This window comes from Paramisgurnus dabryanus, chromosome 23 (genome assembly GCF_030506205.2).
Source record: "Paramisgurnus dabryanus chromosome 23, PD_genome_1.1, whole genome shotgun sequence".
Taxonomy (NCBI): domain Eukaryota; kingdom Metazoa; phylum Chordata; class Actinopteri; order Cypriniformes; family Cobitidae; genus Paramisgurnus; species Paramisgurnus dabryanus.
Genome location: NC_133359.1, coordinates 17,565,555 through 17,588,649, shown reverse-complemented (window position 1 = coordinate 17,588,649; position 23,095 = coordinate 17,565,555). Strand labels below are relative to the sequence as shown.

Genomic DNA, 23,095 nt, shown 5'->3' with positions numbered 1-23,095 from the left:
CAAATAAAACACCACACTGACCAGAAATGTGTCTTTTGAAATAAACACATGGTTTAATGATGTTTATGTTTGACTAATGTTGCCTTTTTGTCATATTTTGTCAATTTTTGTCATTTTATTCTTATGCTAGGCACTTGTACAGTGTTTTACAGTTAGTAAGGCTTTTTTAACACATGTATTTACTGTGAATCACCTCAATGTGTGGAATTCACAATTTTGTCTTCAGTTTTTGATATCAGGAAATGGTGTTCATTTGGGCATACCATTTGAACATGTATTGTGTGCTTTTTCAATAGATTTTTTTAATAAAAATAAAAAGTAAAAAAAGAGTATTATGTTATTGGCTGACAGCTAGAGTTTATAATTGACTTTCACTGCATTTTTTTCTATTCCAAGTAAGTGGTGCCTGCTGTCAGTCATTAACATTCTGGAAGTGAGGCATGTGGGAATTAATGGATATTTTTTATATTTATGGTATAAATTTCTGCTTAACAAATTTTCTGAAATACTCTGAAAGTGTTTTCTTTCATAAACATTTGTTAATACGTTTAAGATGTTATTATTTATGTATCATATCAAACAAGTTTAAATTAATTTTTCATATGTAACCACTAGAGGTCACTGTAACAAAACCATTGTGTTAATGAATGAGATTACTGTATAGATTAATAATCTGGTCTTTGATTGTGAGGTTTGACATTTTTCCTTTTTATTTTTCACCTATATTTTATTTTTAGAAAGCTTTCTGAAAACGTTTTTATATCTGAAATATACATAACATTGTCGTTTTGTGATCAAAATCACACAATATGTTTACATTTTTTACCCTAATTTTCTTTTTCATGTTTTTCACTGCAGATCTCCCAGCATTTACAACTTTAATGGTTGCTTTGTCGACATTTCAATATTTATCATTTCTCATCACACAGCTTCAGCCACATGAAACCAAATTCAATCCGGCAAACTGATAATGAGTCGGGTCTGTACATGTTTAGAAATACATTAAACAAACACAGTTACAACTAAATGTAAATATGAACTAATACAGATAAAAACTACGTCACGGAATAACCTACTGTACTGCAGGTGCATCTCTTCTGAGTAGAGCGCCATCTAGTGTACTTCAGGAGCTCGTGCACACATTACACCCTTTCACTCTTACATTTATATTTTTCATTAATCGTTTATCCAAAGCGATATATAATATGAGATATGCCCTCACATGCGATAACAATCAAAATATTTTACAAGCTATAAGTATAGTAATGAAGTGATGTTTTTAATAATAAATTATTAGCTGTGTTAAACATTGGAGAATTTAGGGTTAAGGATTAGTAAAGTTTTGAAACGGTCCATAGTAAGAAATAAATTAACAGCACTGTTTACAGTAGAACGTTGCTTTAATGATAAGTAAAGTCTTGATTGGGTCCACAGAGGGCGAAGAATTGTATTAAATTTATATAGTCCATTAAAACAATAAACTTCTCAATGTTGACACTGTTTATTTAGTTTTAATTAACAAGATTTGTTTATAATAACAACATTTTTGTGCAATTTTGAAAAAGCAATGCAGTTTTCCAGGACTATATTTCCCATGTTTCTCTGCTGCCTGACAACTCTCACCTCTTGTTACAGTTAGCCGAGTTCTGTTATTAGACCGCAGAGACGTCATTTATACTTGCGCACCAATCAATGCGAGATACAACGGGTCAGGGGCGGGACTTGTTCCGGACTACGTACCCCATAATTCTTTGCGGTGGTTTTTTGCAATCCTCCCTTAATCGTATCATCCAGGAGCTTCTGGATCTCTAGAATAAATCTGGAGGATTTAAACTGAATGTTTATATGGTTTTTGGCTCTTCCTAAAAGCAGAAGGCAGGAATAGCGATGAAAATGGACTTAAATGCCATCATAGAAAAGATGGAAACGGGCGATCAGGACGCCGCACTGAAAGCTTTACAGATCTATAATAAAGAGGTAACGTTACAATATCTATATTTATTTTACAGTTACCTTATGTGTTGGGAGGATTTTCTTGTCCATAAATGAGCGTTTACTAATATATATATATATATATATATATATATATATATATAGTGGTCAGAATAATACCTTATGTTTTGTAGGGACATTGTAAATGCAGATGTAATAATTGCACTTGTATACTGGATAAATATTATATATTTTTATATATGTGGTTGTCAATTTGTATCTATTTGATTTAATAATTTTAGGAAACATTAATAAAATAGAAAATAAATCTGTTTTTTAATAATCATATTAATAGAATAGATATAGATAGAATAGAATAGAATAGAATAGAATAGAATAGAATAGAATATAATAGAATAGATATAGATAGAATAGACATAGATAGAATAGACATAGATAGAATATAATTGATTGAATCTATGAAGTCATTAAAGGCGGGGTGCGTGATCTCTGAAAGCCAATGTTGACAGTTGAAATCACCTAAACAAACGCCCCTACCCCAATATAATCTGGAGCTTCTTTTGATAGACCCGCCCCACACATACACAACCCAGGCAATAAAGTCTGTTAGTAGACACACACCTTACTGCTGATTGGCTACAAGTGTGTTTTGGTGCTCGGCCTTACTCCCTTTTCCAAAGTGTTTTTCGAAAAATCATGCACCCCGCCTTTAAATGGTTTGTCAAGCACCATAATGTTTTCCTGACATTCAGAAAACAATTACATAATTTCTTTAGACTAGTAAAACAACTGTTGTTTTTATCTCGTCTCATCCAGTTAGGCTCATACAGTATTGTCGACAAAACCTTTTAGTTTTAGACAACCTTTCTTGAAGGATTTTACTAACAGAGTATTATTGTAATAATTACCACTTTAGATGTCCAAACTATCAGCTGATTTTGTCATGTACTGTTGTTATTTGGGCCTTCAGATCTTCCTCTTCCTTCATCACATCAAAGATTTTAAAATGCATGAAATTTATAACAAATGTTATAAATAGGAAACGTTAATGTATAATACCAGTCAGTGAGATAAAGTCATACCCCGAAAAGTCATATAGGTTCAAGAAGTTTGTTTGTGTGACTGTGATGGTAATGATGTGATCCAATAAAGTTTCCTTTTATTGAAGAGTATTCATAAATATATATATAGAGTTTGGTTCCAAAACGCAATAAACGTCATTTTTGAAAAAAATGAGTTCCTGCCAGAATCAGTATTATATCAGGTCAGTATTAAAAAGTAAATTCTTAATTTTACGCAAAATCCATTATCCGCCGTGTTATTCTGTCATCTTTTCTCCCTTTTTTTCCAAAATGCAATAAACGCCACTCCCCCTTTTCTACAGAATGCCATAAATCCACTCCACAGATTGCAGCGCACCATTCACGCAATGTAAACAAACAATGGCAGCGTGCTGAGTACACGGAATCCTAGTTATCCTCATCTACTATGTACTTCGTGAACAAACAAACAAAAACAAAATAATACTTTAATGGCATTGATAAACCTGTGATGGTTTTCTGTGACGGGAAAGAAACGTAAGCCATCAACATCTAATAATTTACGCAAGAGACGGGTGCTTGTTTGCCCGGGCCGACAGCATCAAGGTTCTGTCATGCTAACACATTGACCCCAGGGGATCTTATGAAAAACTTTCCATAATTTTACTCAAAGTCAATGAAAATCGAGCAGGACCAAAACATTTTACAGCTGATCGCTGTGAAAAACGTTAAGCCACGACGTCAAGTATAACCGCAGCAATGACAGTGTTCTTAAATGACAAAGTAAGTGTTTTGATTAATGACATTAATGTTTATTTTTTTAATTAGTGTGTACAACTAGTCAACTAAATGAATATAACATGGCAAAGATGAATGCACATTTAAATAGGCTATTGATTCAATAGATTTATAGCACTTTGAATAAAAACTTGTCATGGATTTATTGCATTTTGTGGAAAAAATAATCAGTTTTTATAATAAATCTTTGAAAATCAAGTTATGGATTTGAATTTTTTATGTTTTTATAACCTAAAGATGCTATGTGAAAGTTTGTAACAGAAAATATTGGTTTTCATCTTGTCACTTTCTTGGTATAGAAAACATGTTTTTACCAAAATTTGTCAAAATGGATTTATTGCGTTTTGGAACCAAACTCTTCATATATATATATATATATATGCATTTCACACTTGTATTAATGTAGAAATGTTTTCTCACTGCTTTTCTCTTATAGAAGTCACAGTGTTTTTCGTTTAACCCTGGGGAAGAGGACGACAGAGAGGTGGGCCTTATCGACATAATGCAAGCAGTCATTGATGCAGCTTAAAAATGTTTATTGCTTTCTTTAGCCATTATTATGTATATAAACAATGGCAATGCCCATTATTTCACATCTTTGCAATTAGTTTACAGTAAATATAAGCTTGTTTGCTCTCTTATAATGATTCATATTTTTATAGCACTGCTATTTGTGACCCTGGACCACTAAACCAGTCAAAAGTCGCAATGGTATATTTGGAGCAATACGCTTTATTTAGCCTGCCGCCATGTTGATTCCAAACCGAGGCTGTGAGGGATGGACGTCCAGAGCGTGCGCTTTAAACCTGTGGTTTTGTAGTGGGATGCTGGTCATTCAGCCATCAAAACACACAGAAAATACATCGTTTTATAAATTTCTAGAAAAAGAACCTCAAAAATCATGGATTGGTCAAATGATAAGGGACATATGACCTAGTTTTAAGATAAGAGCAGTAAAATGTTTACATACAATCTGTTTTGTTATTAGCCTGTTGGCTAATCACTCATTTCTAATGTTGTAAGCATGCTTACTTAAAACACTAATATAGTCCTATAACTAAGTACATATATCCAATTCGATTACAGAAAACGCAAGGCACGCCCTACTGAAAAATCCATCTAAGACCAGCATAAACTGGTCTCCCAGCTTGGTTTTAGCTGGTTTTTCATTCCTATGGCTCCAAACAGGGGTGAATTTAGAAGCCACCAAACACTTCCATGTTTTCCCTATTTAAAGACTGTTACACGAGTAGTTACACAAGTAAGTTTTGTAGCACAAAATAAAACTTTTGTATGGAGCCATAGGAATGAATGGGGCTAGGCTAAATGCTAACACATTCACGAAGCGCTGTACAAAGATTAAAAGTGCATGCATTGAAAAAAGATATTCATTCATCTAAGTTGAGGTAAGAACACATTAAAATATTGAATACGGTGGTCTTTTCCATTAAGCTGGTCTAGCTGGACTTAGCTGGTCAGACTGGAAGACCAGCGATGTATTTTGTATATTTCTTTAAAAAAATCTCATAATATAACCCCTTTAAACCAGCTAAAACCAGCTACTGGCTTGTGCTGGTCTTAGCTGTATTTTTAAGTAGGGCAAATACATTAAAAAGACCAGCATAAGCTGGTGAGCTGGTTTTAGCTGGTATTGCTGGTGTTGCAAGCTGGTCTAGCTGTGTTTTGGTCACTTTTTTGCCAGGCTGGGAGGACCAGCTTTGACCAGCTACTGCCACCTTAAACCAGCTAAAACCAGCAATTTTTCAGTAGGGAATACTTGCACAACAAACTATCGCATAAATAACTTGTTATCAAGTCAGTCACACGTTATGAAGTCAATGTTCATGTCTTAACGGAGAAAATACATGAAACAAACAGTTTCTATTCAAACTGGAGATGTATACTAGTTGTTGTCATAAAATATTGCATTGTTGCACTATATTGGTGTTTTAAAGAAAAGTAAACATGCCTACAACATGAGAAATTAGTGAATAAGCCAACAGGCTAATATCCAAAACAGATATAATATACACAATGCGCTATACTCATCTCAAATAAGGTCATATGCCCCTTCTAATTTTAACAATCCACTTTTTTAAGGTTCTTTGTCCTGTGGAAATTTGTAAAATGATTTATTTTCTGTGTTTTGATTGCTGAATGACCAACATCCTAATACAAAACAATAGGTTTAAAGCACACGCTCTGGACGTCCATCCCTCACAGCCTCAGTTTGGAATCAACATGGCGGCGGACGGAATAAGACATACATTTCCTACCGTAAATGTATTCATCATTAACAATATGTGTTGCTAAGGACTTCATTTGTACAACCTTAAAGCCAAAAATTTGAAAGGTTATGTATTCAGCTTTCATACATAAATCAATAAAAAAAATTACCCTTATGACTGGTTTTGTGTTCCAGGGTAACGTATGATATGTCTTTGATGTTCACTTGTTTTTCGCATGCGGTTTGTGATAGGATGGAGATTTGTCAAAGGTACATTTGTAGCTCAATGTTTTAGATTATAGCAGCATTACATGATCACATTGCAATAGTGTTACAGTAGTTAGTTATCGCTCTGTGATATTGTCCCATTGACACATAAAAATGTTACGTTTTTTTATATATATATATATATATATATATATAAGCCTACTGTTGTCATTGTTGTACATCACTTTGGAAAACACTGAATGCTGGAAGGAGAATAGAGAAAGAAAGATAGAAAGAAAACACTGGATGTATTAGAAATGTGCTTCTAAATAAAACAAACAAACATATATCTCTCATTTCAGAGGCTGGGCGAGCTAGTGCTCGGCTTCCTGGGGCGAGACCTCCAACCGTCCTGTCAACTGGCATGCCTGGAAACCATTCGCATCCTGTCCCGCGATAAGAAGAGCCTGGCTCCATTTGCCACCCGCCAAGCCGTCCAGGTACTGATCCGACATGCTGGGCTCGGTCAGGGGGAGGGCGTGTCGCCCGAGATCCCAGATTTGGAGGTAATCGTGGAGGCCCTGAAATGTCTTTGCAACATCATCTTCAACAGCGAGGCGGCTCAGGAGGCGGCGGCAGAGCTTCAGCTCATCACGGGATTGGCCGAGAGACTGAAACAGTGCCGCGAGCCGCAGTGGAACCACGACGTGCGGTTCTTCGACCTACGACTCATGTTTTTGATCACCGCCCTGCGCGTGGACGTCAGAGCCCAGCTCGCGCGAGAGCTGCGAGGTGTCAGCCTGTTATCGGATGCTTTGGATGCCACGCTCGGCCTCTATTGGCCCGACATGTATGAAGTGGCCCGTGCGGGTGTCGATGGGTCTTCGGACCTCCCCCCGCTCGGGAGGCAGGAGACGGAGCGAGCCATGGAGATCTTAAAGATTCTCTTTAATGTCACCTTCGATTCCAACCGCCGTGATGTGGATGAGGTGAGATGGATAAGTTTGCCTGTGTTTAATTTTGGGATTCAAAGGCAATTTATAGGCGAATAACAAAGGTGCTAAATATGGTTGCAATGGAGCACTTGCAACATGGCAACTTAGGGAATCTTGGTTTGCACGCTACCTAAGGCTGTTTTCTTGTGGTAAATAATCAATGTAGCAGATCTAATGCTGTTTCATGGGACTTACGTTATGCTGATGTGTACGGTACAGGAGGAGGCGGCCACTTACAGACACCTGGTTGCCATCCTAAGACATTGTATCATGAGCACATCAGACGGGGAGGAACGCACTGATGAGATGCAAAGGTGTGAGCGCACAAACATACACAGCACAACAGGGATACAGTGTTTCTGTAGCTCAGTTGGATACATTAAGTTAGCCTTACAAAGGTCATGGTTTAATCCCCAAGGAACACTTACTGCACTGTAAATCGCTTTGGATAAAATGCAGAAATGTTTCTGTGCCCCATTGAAAGATTTCCCATAATTCATCAATATTCTTGAGTTGAAACTGATATGAACTTGTGTTACAGCCACACGGTGAACCTGCTTGGGAATCTGCCTCTACCATGTCTCGACGTCTTGCTCATGCCCAAAGTCCAGCAGGGTTCAATCGAGTACATGGGGGTCAACATGGACGCCGTTAAAGTTCTGCTGGAGTTTATGGAGAAACGGCTCGACAGGGTGAGCACATTTTTTTGACTTACAATTGAACTGTTATAAGTCAGTTACATAAAAATGTAGACTGATCTCATTATAATCCAAAAAAGAAAGACAGATTAGCCCTTACTAATTGCTAGTTCGTCCGACTAGTTCTTAAGAGTAGACACAGTCTTTACTTACCAGCTAAAACCAGCTACTTCCATCTTAAACCAGCCAACTTGCTTAGCTAGGCTGATCAAGCTTCCAGCCATGGCAAGCTGGTGGGTTAGCTGGTCTTCCGGCCTGACCAGCTAAAAAGTGGCCCTCTAAAACCAGCCTGCTGTATTGTAGAGTCAGATGTAAGTAACATTGAACATTGTTTGTTATCGAGTGTCTCAAAACCAAACTATGTGCATGATGGTTTTTGCAACATTTTAGGAATAAAAATGGTTTCTGTGCTTTCTTTTCAAATCGTATATTTTGGATATTGTTTTGGAGCTGATAGTCAACACAGTAAAGCTCAACTTCTCCAACGACCAGAGTTGGATTTATGTATACTTGTTTGATATATAATGAAGGCATAAAGAGGCCAATAAAAATATAACTTGGTTGTTTTGTTTCCAGAGAGGTTCAGATGTAACACCTGTGATTCATTTATTTGTGCTATCTCTGTTCTGGGAGCCGCTCTGCACCTGTTTTGCTGCCGATTCGTTTGTTATTGTTATAGAAACGCTTCAGGGAATTTCTCCGCCAGGACCCAGCTGGTGCTCAGAAGTTTAACCGTATGTCACCTTAATGTCTTCTCATGTGGCTTGGTGATGTGTTCTGGTTTTAGGGAAACAAGCTGAAGGAGACCCTGCTGCCCTCATTAAACCTCCTGACAGAGAGCGCCCGCATTCACAGAGAAACAAGGAAATTCCTACGAATGAAAGTGGGTTTCGATTAAGATTATTGTTCGGATAAATTGTTCGGATAAATGTACACTCACACTTCTGCGCGTTCCCAGGTTCTTCCTCCGCTACGTGATGTTAAAAACAGACCTGAGGTCGGTAACGCCCTGCGCAACAAACTGGTGCGTCTGATGACCCACATTGACACGGATGTGAAACACTGCGCCGCAGAGCTCCTGTTTGTGCTGTGCAAAGAAAGCGGTATGTTACTGTATATCATCCTTATATTGCTTGTCATCGTAATAAAACCAAGCTATTGATTTGATTTAATATGTCGGAGAGATGGAGTGTAATTTCCATTTGTTGTTATATATCAGTTTCCAGGTTTATCAAGTATACAGGTTACGGTAATGCGGCCGGACTGTTGGCTGCTCGGGGGCTCATGAGAGGGGGGCGAGACCCCGGTCACTATTCAGAAGATGAGGACAGCGATACAGAGGAATACAGAGAGGCGAAACCTCAGTATGTCACAATAAACATAGCAAAACCATTTATCTAGTAAAACACATGTATATAATAAAATAACTGGCTTAAGATGTACTGTGTCTAAAACACATCACTACTGCAAGGTAAACAAGTTTTTAATCAGTGGATTGTAAAATGATGTGAAACAGAAGATGAGGGTTATAAATACACACAGACAGTAGGTGGCAGTATGTGGTCTTGACACCAGCATGCCTTTAAAAATAAAAGAACATCAACAGCTTCTGTTCAACCCTTTCAGTATGAACCCAAGATTAACATAAATGAAGATGAACAATAAAAAAAACATACAAAAGAAAGATGATCAAAAAAAGAGATGGTGGGAGTGGGGAGTAAAACATTAATACATGAAAACTATAGCATAGTAAACTGTAGTAATATTTTATGAAAAACATATTAAATGTGGTTCTATCAATGGATTTTAGTAGTAGAAGGCAAATACATATTATTAAAGCATACAATTATCCATAGTCGAGCTCAGTGTTGGGCTAGTTACTTAAAAATGTAATATATTACTCATTACTAGTTATTCCTTTCAAAAGTAATATTATTACTTTACACATTAATCCCAGCCAACAGTAATTAGTTACATTACTTTTCCATTACACCTCAAAAAATGTGTTATTGCATAATCTTTGCAGTCTGTGAATCCATGAAAGTTACAGATAAATGAAAAGTACAACTGGCTGAAGCTATTTTTAAACAACTTTTGAAATTTCTCTGCCAGTCTTTTTTAAAGTTGCCCACCAGCCTTTTTTGTGATTTCACTAAATGCTTTTCAGGTAATAAATAAACATACAAAATATCAAATGAAAGAACAGACCTCTGCTTTCAAACAAACAAACAAAATGGGAAAAAGTTTCATTTTATCTTAATTTGTTCTATAACCTCCCAAATATGGGTAGGTTTCTTCAAAAATACAAAATTTTGAGCAAAATGGTAAAATAATAGCAATTTTGTAGAGGACTTTTGTTAGAGATCAGATTCAAAACGATGATCAAAACATACACGGAGTTTAAACCCTGCTGAAAAAAAAAACAAAACCATTACAGAAAATTCTAATGGTTTCATTAAAATTACAATAGGAACCATTAGCTTTTACCAAAACCACTACACTGTAGTGTGTTTTGGGCCATATTCCATTAGAACCAATACATAGAACCAATACATACCATTAGAGACCAGCAAAAAACAATACACTGTAGTGTGTTTTGGGCCATATTCCATTACAACCAATAAAATTCCCAATGAAACCATTAGAATTTTCTGTAATGGTTTTATTGTTTTTTTCAGCAGGGAAATTTTGAATTAATTGATGCTTCAGTTTTTTATAAATTGGGTAAGAGCACCACCTAGTGGATAATAGATTACCATAAAAATTCGACGGGGAAGCATCATTGGCAGGGAAACGTTTTTTGATCATTGATGAAATAACTCAAAACTAAGTGCTTTTCCGCCATACAATATAGTTCTAATTTTGTATTATTAATAATTAATACATTTTTATTATTCAATTTTTTTAAATAAAAAAATTGCCACGTTTTATTTTGTGCCACCATACTTACTTGTGTAACTACGCATGTAACAGTCTTTAAATAGGGAAAACATTGAAGTGTTTGGTGGCTTCTAAATTAATCCTAAGGAATGAATGGGGCTAGGCTAAATGCTAACACATTCACAGCGCAAATGTACAAAGATTAAGTGCACGCATTTAAAAAAGATAGGTATGTATTAATTAGTCTAAGATGAGGTAAAAAGCATAGTAAAATATTGAATAACTGTGGTTTTCCTTTTAATAATTTCCCTAATTGAGCGGTGAACTGCAGTTCAAAAATAAGTTCCACACTGGACCTTTAATGTTTATAAATGGCCAACTCTAAAAGTAATGTAAGAACACTGTTTGTTTTTTATGCCCTACAGTATTAATCCAGTAACCGGGCGTGTGGAGGAAGAGCAGCCCAATCCTATGGATGGAATGACAGAGGAACAGAAAGAATATGAGGCGATGAAATTAGTCAACATGTTTGATAAACTCTCCAGGTAATCATTTTACATATGATCATTTTCACAATATATTATATAATCTTGTGCCTACATCCATATCACACATACAGAGTCAAACAGCACTTGTGTGATACTTCCTTATATTAACAAAGATTAGGGCATTTCAGAAAACCTAATATACGAGGTGTATTAGTTATAGTTTTTTATGATGTAAACACTACACTGTCCCTGTAGTTCAACTGGTAAAGCATTGCACTACCCGTGTAAAAGATCTGGGTTTGATTCCCAGGGTGATAAAATTGTGTGGTCACTTTGGATTAAAAACGCCTACCACTTGAATAAATGTAAGATGTCAAACATGAATTTATCATTGTGACTTTAAAATTGTTTTGAAATGATACAAAAAAATATTTTCTTTCAGAGAGCAGGTGATCCAGCCAATGAAAATTGGAGCTGATGGTAAAATGACTTCAATGGAAACACATGAACTCCAATATTTAGCCCAGCAACAACTCGGAGAGTCTACAAATTCAGACAGCGACAGTGATACAAACTAGCAGGGCATCCTGGAATTCCTATACGGTGGGATATTTGGAATGCTGCAGTGCAATAGGGAGCACTCGAGTCCTTTAACAGGAGGGACAGGATTGCTGATTTAAATGTAAATAGAAACTTTTGCTGAATCATAATAAAGAATCAAATCATGTTAGGATTTAAGCGCTTTATTTTATGTACAAGAAAAACACCTGGTGATTGTTCTTTTTTAGTTTATTTCAGGTTTATTGGGTTACCCTGCCAGTAATGCATTCTGTACAATCACAAGTAAAAACATATTTTTGTTTTATCGTTTCATGAGGGCAAAGATTTTGTTTCATATAGACAGTGGCCTAAAAAAATTGTTAAATTGAATGAAGAAGAAAGTGAAAGAGTAACTGGTATTTATTTAGTTGTTTATTTATTTATTTATTTATTTATTTGCTTTAAATATGAACTGAGCTGACCAGGAAACCTTTTTGGGTTATTATGAATGGACATGGTGAGATGTTATATTTTATCAAGAATATTCTTCCTTTTATGGAAATCTTTTAGTTTGCCCAGGAGGATATGAAACCTCATGTGGTCTATTTTGTTCTGTGGAAAGATGCTTATTATTAAATCGACTCTTCAGTACCAATAGTGATTTTTGTTCGGTGTGGTAAGAAAATGAATTGCTATATATTGTCGTCAGTGGCCACAGTGCTTGTTTGTGTGGTATTTATGAAAGGCTCAAGGGAAAATATTAAAAATTTGTATCATATTGTGTTTCAAGAACTTTATTGTGAGATAAATAATAAAAGAAGTGAATTTCTCATTATGTCTTGTCTCTCTCACACATACAAGAATTTACTATTTATATGGGCGTGTGTTTATATTTAGTGTATATTTTTATTTATTAATTTGGTGTTGCTTTGCTTTGGCCCTTGATCTCTAAAAGAGTTGAAATATGACAAAATCTGCATAGTTTTGCAGTAAGCAAACAATCTGAGCAATACCTCATTTTAAGGATCTCCTCATTTGTGAAAACTTATAGTAAAGTTTTATTTAACATTTTTATTTGAATCTATTTTTATTGGGGTTAGATTGAGTTAGGGTAAGGTTATAGCATGTATTACTAGCTGTGTAACGTCCCTATTTACAACCGCTTGTGTCCTCCGCTCCTCCAGGTGGCACTAGCGCTGTGTTTGTTCTTGTCTTCAGTTCACTAGTGGTGAAGATAAAGTGGTGACAGCAGCGAGCATCGCTTAATTTTTCTCACTCAAACACGGAACACTGATCAGCAGTAAACATGAAAGATGTTTTGGGATATCTCAAACAGCAACAGAGCAGGAGCCCAACACCCGAGATGGCGGCAGAGTGGCATTCGCTCGAGGATCTATACAACAGAAAGTATGAAGCATCTCAATGTGCGCTAGCTGAGTCATGTAGCATGCTAGGCTAAAGCCGCTTTTTTCATGCAAACTTTACACGTCTGCTCTGCTTTATTTATGTTTAATCGTGTTTTTAGACAGCTTCGGTGTTTTATTTGTTTAATGTTTGTATTTTATTATTGCAGTTTAATGTTAAAATCTTCAAATTTAGTTAGTAAGTGCGGTTAGCAAGGCATTAGTGAACATTAGTAATTCGTTCACTGTTGTTGTTCATATTCGCTTAGTGTTCAGAAACGTATAGCATAAAGTCTTAGCATAAAAGTCTATAGCATTAAATGTTTTTTTAAAATACAAAGTTTTCAAGCAAAACATGTATGAAGAGCTTGATTCATCTTTATAGAGAATGAAATGTCAACCATGATGGATCTACATAGACATAGAGAGATATAACTCATACTCCAATGATAGATAGATAGATAGATAGATAGATAGATAGATAGATAGATAGATAGACACAAGTGATATTGATAGATTGACAGACAGACAGACAGAGGATAGATGGATGGATAGATAGAAGAGATATTGACAGATAGATAGACTGAAGAGATATTGATAGATTGACAGATAGACAGAAGAGATATAGACAGACAGTTGGATGGATGGATGGATAGATAGATAGTCAGAAGAGATATTGACAGATAGATAGACCAAAGATACATTGATAGATGGACAGATAGACAGAAGAGATATTTGACAGACAGATAGACAGATGAGATATAGGCAGAAGAGATATTGATGGATGGATGAATATATTGACAGAAGAGATAATGACAGATAGACAGAAGAGATATTGATAGATGGACAGACAGAGGATAGATAGATGGATGGACAGACAGACAGATGGACAGTAAAGATATTAATGGATGGATGAATGGACGACAGACAGACAGAAGAGATATTGATAGATGGATAGACAGAAGAGATATTGACAGGCAGACAGATAGATGGATGGATGGATGGATGGATAGATAGACAGAAGATATATTGATAGACAGGCGAGATATAGGCAGAAGATATATTGATTGATGGATGGATGAATAGATTGACAGAAGAGATATTGACAGATGGATGGACGGACAGATAGACAGAAGAGATATTGATAGATGGACAGACAGAGGATAGATGGATGGACACAAGAGATATTGATGGCTGGATGATTGGACGGACAGAAGAGATATTGATGGATGGATGAATGGACGGACAAAAGAGATGATGGATGGATGGATGGATGGGCGGGCGGATAGACAGAAGAGATATTAACAGATAGAGTATAAATGAATAGATAGAAAGATGGTAGGTGGATGGATGGATAGATATCCATGGATAGATAAAAGATATATAGATGGATGGATGGACAGATAGACAGAACAGATATTGACAGATAGATAGATATAGACAGAATATATATTGATAGATAGATGGATGGATGGACAGATAGGCAGAACATAGATAGATAGTAGGGCTGGGCAAAAAAAATCTTATTGTATTTTATTGTATTTAACATAATTGTATGCATTTGAAAATTAGAGATGGGTTCTGTTTTAATGTACCCAAGCGTACCTAAAATAAAATAAAAAGTGTAATATACAGGTTGGTGGCTCTTAATTTCTTTTTATTCATTACCCACTTGTAAACGTATGTTCAGTTTTTTTTATTTATTTTTATAAATAAAGTATTTGTATTAAATCTATATTCATTGAGTTAAAATCGAGAATCGAGTACAAAATCAGCCTGAGAATCGGAATCGAATCGACCCGATAGCTTATGAATCGAAATCGAATCGATCCGGAACATCAGAATCGATACCCAGCCCTGATAGATAGATAGATAGATAGATAGATAGATAGATAGATAGATAGATAGATAGATAGATAGATAGATAGATAGATAGATAGATAGATAGATAGATAGATAGATAAACCGACACAGGATGTATTAAGTGGATTAATAGATTCAGAAAGTGTTGTACAGGTTGAGACAGTATTAATGCGTCTTTGCCCTTCTGATGTACACTTTCTGTATTTTTATTTTCTATATTCAAAGATTGTGGCACCAGTTGACTCTGAAGTTGACCGTCTTTGTCCAGGACCCATATTTAGCCAAAGGGGACAGTCTTATTCAGGTATTTATCAAATCTGAATTAAACTTAATAAATGTATGATTTAGAAATGTGATGGGAAACATTTTGAACTCCTATTCTTCTTTATTTTGCAGCTCTATGAAAACTTCCTCAGTGACTTCGAACACAGGTGAGATGTGTCTCTTTGAAGCCTTGCCTTTGCACACAAAATCTTTCAGTCAACTTGAATAACTATGGATCTTGTAATTGCACTCATTTTTTTTGTTAGTACAACAAAGCAGTTTATCAGTAGGGGAGAGCGGGGCACAAATCTAACGCTTTTTGGTTTTGGCTCAATCATTCAAAAAATATTTGAGTTTGATTTAATTCTATTTTTCACAAGCAACACACACATCTCTGCTAAACATTTGAAGTTTGTTTCTATTACTTACCATTCTTGGACAATTACACCAAACGTGACAGAAGTGCAAATGTTACACCTTACCCCATAGGTGGGGTTAATTGTAACAGGCAGGGGGTTAGTTGTAACACTTGCTAAAAATGAAGTTTGCAGGCAAATATTTCAATTATATTTTGTCTATATACTTGAAGTTGATATTGTTAATATATCTGTCTATAATAGACAGGTATCCACACTGTATTCATTCATCCAGCCCTTTTCTTACAATAGTTCAATAATAAATGGATACAAATGTCTAAATATGTGAGAAAAAGCAGCACAATTATGACAAAACATGTGACCCAGTCTGTAATAGCCATACTACAGTTTCTAAATTAAATTCTGAGATAATGAGCATCAAAGTCTGATTTTAGCCATTCATGTCATTATGATTTCAATCTTTGATGTGACCTTATTCAATCAATATTAAAGATATGAACAAAAATAAATTTGACATACGATTTTTGATAAGACAGGCACATTTATTTTGTTGGCAGCCAGCAATCATACAACGGCAAGAATTACGCTAATTTCAGCTGTTTTCATATCGTAAGTGCTGAGGGGTTAGTTGTAACACAGCGTTACAATTAACCCCGCTGGGTCAAAATATTTTTAAGCCCACCAAAAAAGTTGGCAAGAGCTGCGGACATATTTCAAAACAATGCTATGTTTTAGTCAACAAGACAATGATTAATATGACATAGCATTGAATTTGGTATTTTACACACCCAACTTACAAACCCGAAAAAAACATATGATGAAAAAATTTGTTCATCAATAACTCTCTGGAAAAACATTATACATTTCCAATAATTTGCCGGAGATCGTCTTTTGGCAGTGTGAAAAAAATACCGGAAATACAAAACGCTCAACCTTGTGCAACAATGTAAACAGTCCATGTTACAAGTAACCCCGCATTAGTTTTTGCCCCGCGCACCCCTATATTAAAAGAATTTTCCACTTTCATCAGAAATTTTCCTGATAATTTACCATGTCATCCAAGATGTTTATGTCTTTATTTCTTCAGTCAAAAAGAAATTACGTTTTTTTGAGGAAAACATTTCAGGATTTTTTTCTGTAGTGGACTTCAGTTCTCCAAAGGTCCAAATTGCAGTTTCATTGCAGCTCCAAAGGGCTTTAAAACATCTCAACCGAGGGTCTTATCTAGCAAAACAATTGTTATTTTCACCCCAAAACAAAGTGTACTTTAACCATAGCTACTCATCTTGTACTAGCCCTGGGATGCGAGCGTATGACTTTTTTCGTATTACATAATCACATCGAAAGGTCACTGCAATTTGGACCTTTAATTGAAGTCCACTATATGGAGAAAATTCTTGGAATGTTTTCCTCCAAAATTTCAATTTCTTTTTGACTGGAGAAAGAAAGACATATTGGATGACATGGGGGTAAGTCAATTTTCCTTTAATGTCAGCTTTTCTTAATGTAACCGTTATCTTTCAGTCTGTTATCTATCATCAGTTTTAACTTTTTTACAGAATCAACCCGTTGTCCTTAGTAGAAATCATCCTTCATGTTACCAGACAAATGCCAGGTAACAGTTGCTCTCGGTCTTGCATGTTTTCTATTTGTGGTTAGTTTGTATCTTACATATATAGCCTATAAAGAGTACACAGAAGTGTAGGCCCTTTCAAATCAATTGGGATAAAAATGTAAAAAATGTTTTTTTTAACAGATCCAAATACAGCCATCACCTTTCTTGAAAAAACAAAAGAGAAGGTAAGATGTTGTTCTCATATGTTTAGAAGCTCTTGTTGGACATTACACATGCCATATTCAAGCCCTTGTTATTGATTCAACCAATCAGGTGAAATCCAGTGAAGAGGCCGTCATCCTTTGCAAAACCTCCATTGGCAGTCTTAAGCTCGACATCAACGATCTTCCAGCAACCAAGGTATCAAATACATCCACACCACATTTATTTGAGCTGGTGGTGGTCTTCAAATGTTCACATTCATAATAACAAATCTTTTTATGCAGCAATTAATAGAGGAAGTAGAGGAGATCCTAAACAATCTGCCAGGTGTGACGTCAGTACACGGACGATTTTATGATCTGTCGAGCAAGTATTACCGCATCATTGGGAATCATGCCCTGTACTACAGAGATGCCCTGCGGTACTTGGGTTGTGTGGAAGCAAAAGACTTGCCAGGTAAACATTCAGTTTGATGCAGACTGGTGTATGTTAATTGCATTCGATGGCATTTAAAGGTGCATTGTGTAACTTTAAAAAGGATCTCTTGACAGAAATGCAATATAATACAACTATATTATCAGTGGTCTATAAAGACCTTACATAGCGAATTGTATTGTTTTTATTACTTTAGAAACAGGCGATTTTATCTCCATACACCGCAGGTCCCCTTACATGGAAGTAGGGATGCACCGATACCACTTTTTTGGAATACGAGTACGAGTACGAGTACTTGCATTTCAGTACTTGCCGATACCGATACTGAGTACTTAATAAAAAAACATGATTTAAATTTACAGGTAACAGCTTTAGTCATATAATTTAACAAAAAAACAAAGGACTAGTTTTCCAGTTTGTTGTAAACTCTGCCTCTTTGGACAACACAAGAGGCATTAACCCCTTACACGCCGCTCAAACATAGACATTTCTCAGACCGTGGTATCGATCCCTGGTATCGGGGGACTTTTAAAGTGCCCGTATTATGAAAAACTCACTTTTTCTGGGTTTTGGGGTGTTATTTTGTGTCTCTGATGCTCCCACACGCATACAAACTTGGAAAAAAATCCATCCATGCTGTTTTGAGTGAGATACAGGTTTCTGAATGTCCTCTGCCTTGAGTCTCAGATTGCGCGAGTTAAAACTCAGCTCCGTTGTGACGTAACAAAAAGTTTCGTCACATTCAGTTTGAATTTTCCCGCCCACCACCCCACTCGCAGGTCTCCACCCACCAGGTAGCTAGAGAGCATAGAGCAGTCACTTGAATGAGACCCTCTGTGCTGTTATCATGTCTCATGGAAATAACAGCGCTATTTGGATATTATGGATTATACTTCCACCTACTTTTAAAAACAAAGTTTTAACGCGTGGTTATTGGAACCCGGAGTATCTTATATACAGTGTGTTACGACGCAAACAGTCCTCAGATTGTAGGCGATAAGACCTTCATGCGAAATCTGATGTAAACAACAGACTATGTATCTATATTTCACGGATTATAAGCATTTGTGGACAAAAATGGTAATTGGATGTATTTTATTGGACTTTCATGGATCATTCACACATCTGAAACAGACTGGATTCGATTCGCGATCGCGTTGTTTCATCGTTAAAGGTAAGAAGTCACGTTATATTTTGCATGTTGTCATCTTCTGTCACAAAATACTACATTTATGATGCTAGAGCTAAAAGCTTTTTGCCAAACTAACCGAGACCGTAACTGTTACGCCCCGGCTTTTCTGACGAGGTGAGCCTCTAATAACTTTACGGTCCGCATAGATATATACACGGTCCGGACCTCCCGCTAGCTTCTAGCAATTAGCATGCGGTCCACAAGCAGTATACATCCCCCGCCGGGTCTTAATATCTGTAATTTGTAGGGATGCGCCGATACCACTTTTTTGGAATACGAGTACGAGTACTTGCATTTCAGTACTTGCCGATACCGATACTGAGTACTTAATAAAAAACATGATTCAAATTTACAGGTAACAGCTTTAGTCATATAATTTAACAAAAAACAAGTGACTAGTTTGTCCAGTTTGTTGTAAACTCTGCCTCTTTGGACAACACAAGAGGCATTAACCCCTTACAAGCCACTCAAACATAGACATTTCTCAGACCGTGGTATCGATCCCTGGTATCGGGGGACTTTTAACGAGTACGAGTACTTTAGAAAATGTGGTATCGAGGCCGATACCCGATACCAGTATCGGTATCGATGCATCCCTAGTAATTTGCGAAAATAATGCGTTTGAAAATGTTTATAACGGGAATATGTTAGTATTGTCCAGGGAAAACGAGTGTATTGTTCAGACTGCTACATCACAATTTACGCTGGAATCTTTGTGTGTCATGATGAGTTTGACACACCGAGACCGGGCCTTACAGCCCCGGCTTTTCTGACGATGCTAACCCCCGAGCCTTATAACTTTACGGTCCGGACCTCCCGCTAGCTTCTAGCAATTAGCACGCGGTCCACAAGCAGTATACATCCCCCGCCGGGTCTTAATTTATGTAATTTGCGAAAATAATGTGTTTGAAAATGTTTTATAATGGGAATATGTTCGCATTGTTCAGGGAAAACGAGTTTGTTGTTGTGACTGCTAACGTAACATCACAATTTACTCTGGAATCATTGTGTGTCATGAGTTTATTCTCCTGTAGTGTACTTATTAGTGATACTTTTCTGCATGAATTGTCTGTTGGCAACATAAACCGTTAATAATAATAATAATATATAAAATAATAACACAGTATGGTCTGTACTGCTCACGAGACCACTGAGCATGCGCACGGGCACATGACGTTAGTAGTGGGGCGTGATCAAAGGAGCAGTAGCTCATAAATATGTAAGACTAGCTCAAAACGGCACAATCTGAACTGCCCTGAAACAGAGGCTACTAGAGATGGGTAACAATCTTTTCCTACAAGCTATTTCGAGCAAACAACTTTTGAAACATGCTTGATGGAACTCATACTCCTATATAACTTGTGGAAAAGCAGTCATAAGATGGGCACTTTAACGAGTACGAGTACTTTAGAAAATGTGGTATCGAGGCCGATACCAGTATCGGTATCGGTGCATCCCTACATGGAAGTCGCCGCCATGTTTCTACAGTAGCCCTGAATGGACAAACTGCTCTGTAGAGCGCATTTTGTTACTACGTTGTCTGAGACGACAACATGTTTGTCCTGTGGTTCACTATGCATTTCGAACAGCGGGGTGGGCTGTGGACTGGGCTGTTGGTTGCAATTCACTATTTTACCACTAGATGCCACTAAAAGTCTACACGGTGGACCTTAAATTAAATTGAGTGTTTTTAAATCAAATTAAAAGCATCGCTCTCCAGTGGTGACTCAGCTCCCATATAAATGAATGACTGAAAAGATTCTCTTTTTTTTTTTTTACAACAGAAGCAGAGCAACAGGAAAGAGCCTTTACGCTGGGTTTGGCAGGCTTGCTTGGAGAGGGTGTGTACAACTTTGGAGAATTGGTAGGTGACTGCAGCGTGTACTGCCTTGCGGCTATATTTGTTTCATTGTTTTGAAACGGTTAACATAAACTGCCTGTTTTGGCACAGGACGCCGTTTTGTGTGCTGTAACAGCATTATTTGTGTTTTAAAGCTGATGCACCCAGTCCTGGAGTCTCTGAGGAAGACAGACAAACAGTGGCTGATAGACACCCTCTATGCATTTAACGCCGGCAACGTGGAGAGATTTCAAGCCCTGAAGACTGCCTGGGGCCAACAGGTTACACTTTCTTTTCTTTTTTTTATTGAAAGTTCAAAAATGTCAGGTGGTGTTTCAATGTAAAAGTGTTGTTTGACTTTTAAAAGGTGATTTTTGTTTCTGTCCAAAGCCTGATCTTGCAGCTCACGAGGCTAAACTAATGCAGAAGATCCAGTTACTTTGTGTAATGGAGGTACGAAAATTTGAATTTTAATACATTTATTGTGTTTGATCTTTGTTATTAAATCACAATTTAAAAGTTATTTAATTTCTGTGTAAATTAAACATGAAACAATTTATTTAATACAGCAATTTTATGTAAGAATGGATTTATGAATACGTTTTTCATTTAATGAACATATGGTTCTTAAGCACAGATGATAATGAACTGTTTTAGACTTTAATAAGCATCAGTAGTAACAAAAAGTGAATACTTGTCTTGACTTATAGATGACTTTCACAAGGCCGGCCAACCACAGGCAGCTGACCTTCCAGGAAATCGCAGATAGTGCCAAAATTCAAGTGAACGAGGTTTGTATCTTTTCTTTAAAGGGACACTCCACTGTTTTTGAAAATATGCTCATTTTCCAGTTCCCCTAGAGTTAAACCATTGATTTGTACCGTTTTGGAATCCATTCAGCCAATATCCGGGTCTGGCGCTACCACTTTTAGCATAGCTTAGCATAATTCATTGAATCTGATTAGACCATTAGCATTGCGCTAAAAAATGACCAAAGAGTTTGGATATTTTTCCTATTTTAAACTTGACTCTTCTGTAGTTACATTGTGTACTAGGACCGACGGAAAATTAAAAGTTGTGATTTTCCAGGCCGATATGGCTAGGAACTTTACTCTCATTCTTTGCTTTGTTACATGGCTGCAGCAGGCGTTGTAATATTGCGCAGCACCCGAAAATAGTCCCTTTGGTAACTTTTAATAGCAGGGGACAATTTTCAGGCACTGCGTAGTAATATTAATAAAATATTGTTACTCTTTGGTCATTTATGAGCTCGATGCTAATGGTCTAATCAGATTCAATGGATTGGGCTAAGCTATGCTAAAAATGCTAGCGCCAGACCTGGAGATCAGCTGAATGGATTCCAAAACGGTAAAAGTCAAATGTTTAATTTTTTAAGGGGGGCTTAAAAATGAGCCTATTTTCAAAAAAGTGGATTGTCCCTTAAACAATGTAGTTTTCCTCGATGCATTTTTATACTGTATTATGGCGGCACCAGTCGCTTTTTCGTCTAAGTCAAGTTTTTCTCCAATCATCTGATTCTAGACAGATTAAATGATTAAGTATCGTAAAGGATATCCAAGTGCTGTTTAATCCTAGACTAGTCTTAATCCATGTCTGGATGTCCCATTTTCAGGTGGAGCTGTTGGTGATGAAAGCTCTCTCTGTTGGACTGATCAAGGGAAGCATCGACGAGGTGGACAAGAAAGTTCACATGACCTGGGTCCAGCCCAGAGTATTAGACTTGCAACAGGTACGTCCACCTCAACCTTGCTAAATTACAGTCACCACCTTTCATTTTCGTCTTACCGAGTGTTATTCCCGTTTCCACAGATTAAAGGCATGAAGGATCGGTTGGACACGTGGTGCGGAGATGTTAAGAACATGGCTATGCTGGTGGAACAGCAGGCACATGACGTCCTCACTTAAAAAAAATATTAACACGATTTGATTCTCTGTGCGTCTCGGTTATGTCTGTATCTTCATTATGCTATTAAAACAGCAGTTTGTTTATACGATTGTTGTTTCTATTTTTCTAAAAAAAAATATTTTTTTACTCATTTGACAGAAAGCAGTCTTATGTGTGCTCTGCTTGAACTCCTCTTAAAATTTAATCTAAAA

General features: G+C 36.6%; 2 protein-coding genes across 2 annotated transcripts; both read left to right on the top strand.

Annotated features, from left to right (window-relative positions):
• The first annotated feature begins 1,767 nt into the window (after positions 1–1,767).
• Positions 1,768–12,651, top strand: ric8a (RIC8 guanine nucleotide exchange factor A). The gene is made up of 10 exons (XM_065297634.2): positions 1,768–1,977; positions 4,228–4,275; positions 6,588–7,214; positions 7,440–7,534; positions 7,762–7,912; positions 8,706–8,801; positions 8,877–9,021; positions 9,138–9,282; positions 11,224–11,343; positions 11,729–12,651. The coding sequence occupies exons 1-10, from the start codon at positions 1,888–1,890 to the stop codon at positions 11,862–11,864; spliced, it is 1,653 nt and encodes a 550-aa protein (XP_065153706.2). The 5' UTR covers positions 1,768–1,887; the 3' UTR covers positions 11,865–12,651.
• Positions 12,652–13,037: 386 nt separating this feature from the next.
• psmd13 (proteasome 26S subunit, non-ATPase 13) lies at positions 13,038–22,987 on the top strand. Its single transcript, XM_065291555.2, has 13 exons — positions 13,038–13,233; positions 15,318–15,396; positions 15,489–15,523; positions 17,293–17,348; positions 17,490–17,533; positions 17,622–17,708; positions 17,795–17,966; positions 20,922–21,001; positions 21,133–21,258; positions 21,368–21,430; positions 21,688–21,768; positions 22,611–22,727; positions 22,808–22,987. Exons 1-13 carry the CDS (start codon positions 13,133–13,135, stop codon positions 22,901–22,903), a joined length of 1,137 nt encoding a protein of 378 aa, XP_065147627.1. The 5' UTR covers positions 13,038–13,132; the 3' UTR covers positions 22,904–22,987.
• Positions 22,988–23,095: the final 108 nt, after the last annotated feature.

Coding starts and splice junctions, on each gene's coding strand:
- ric8a (XM_065297634.2), top strand. CDS start 1,888: ATGAAAATGGACTTAAATGCCATCATAGAAAAGATGGAAACGGGCGAT. Junction 7,913..8,705: donor TGGAGAAACGGCTCGACAGG/GTGAGCACATTT, acceptor TTCTGGTTTTAG/GGAAACAAGCTGAAGGAGAC. Junction 11,344..11,728: donor ATGTTTGATAAACTCTCCAG/GTAATCATTTTA, acceptor ATTTTCTTTCAG/AGAGCAGGTGATCCAGCCAA.
- psmd13 (XM_065291555.2), top strand. CDS start 13,133: ATGAAAGATGTTTTGGGATATCTCAAACAGCAACAGAGCAGGAGCCCA. Junction 17,349..17,489: donor TGTTACCAGACAAATGCCAG/GTAACAGTTGCT, acceptor TTTTTTTAACAG/ATCCAAATACAGCCATCACC. Junction 21,002..21,132: donor TGTACAACTTTGGAGAATTG/GTAGGTGACTGC, acceptor TGTGTTTTAAAG/CTGATGCACCCAGTCCTGGA.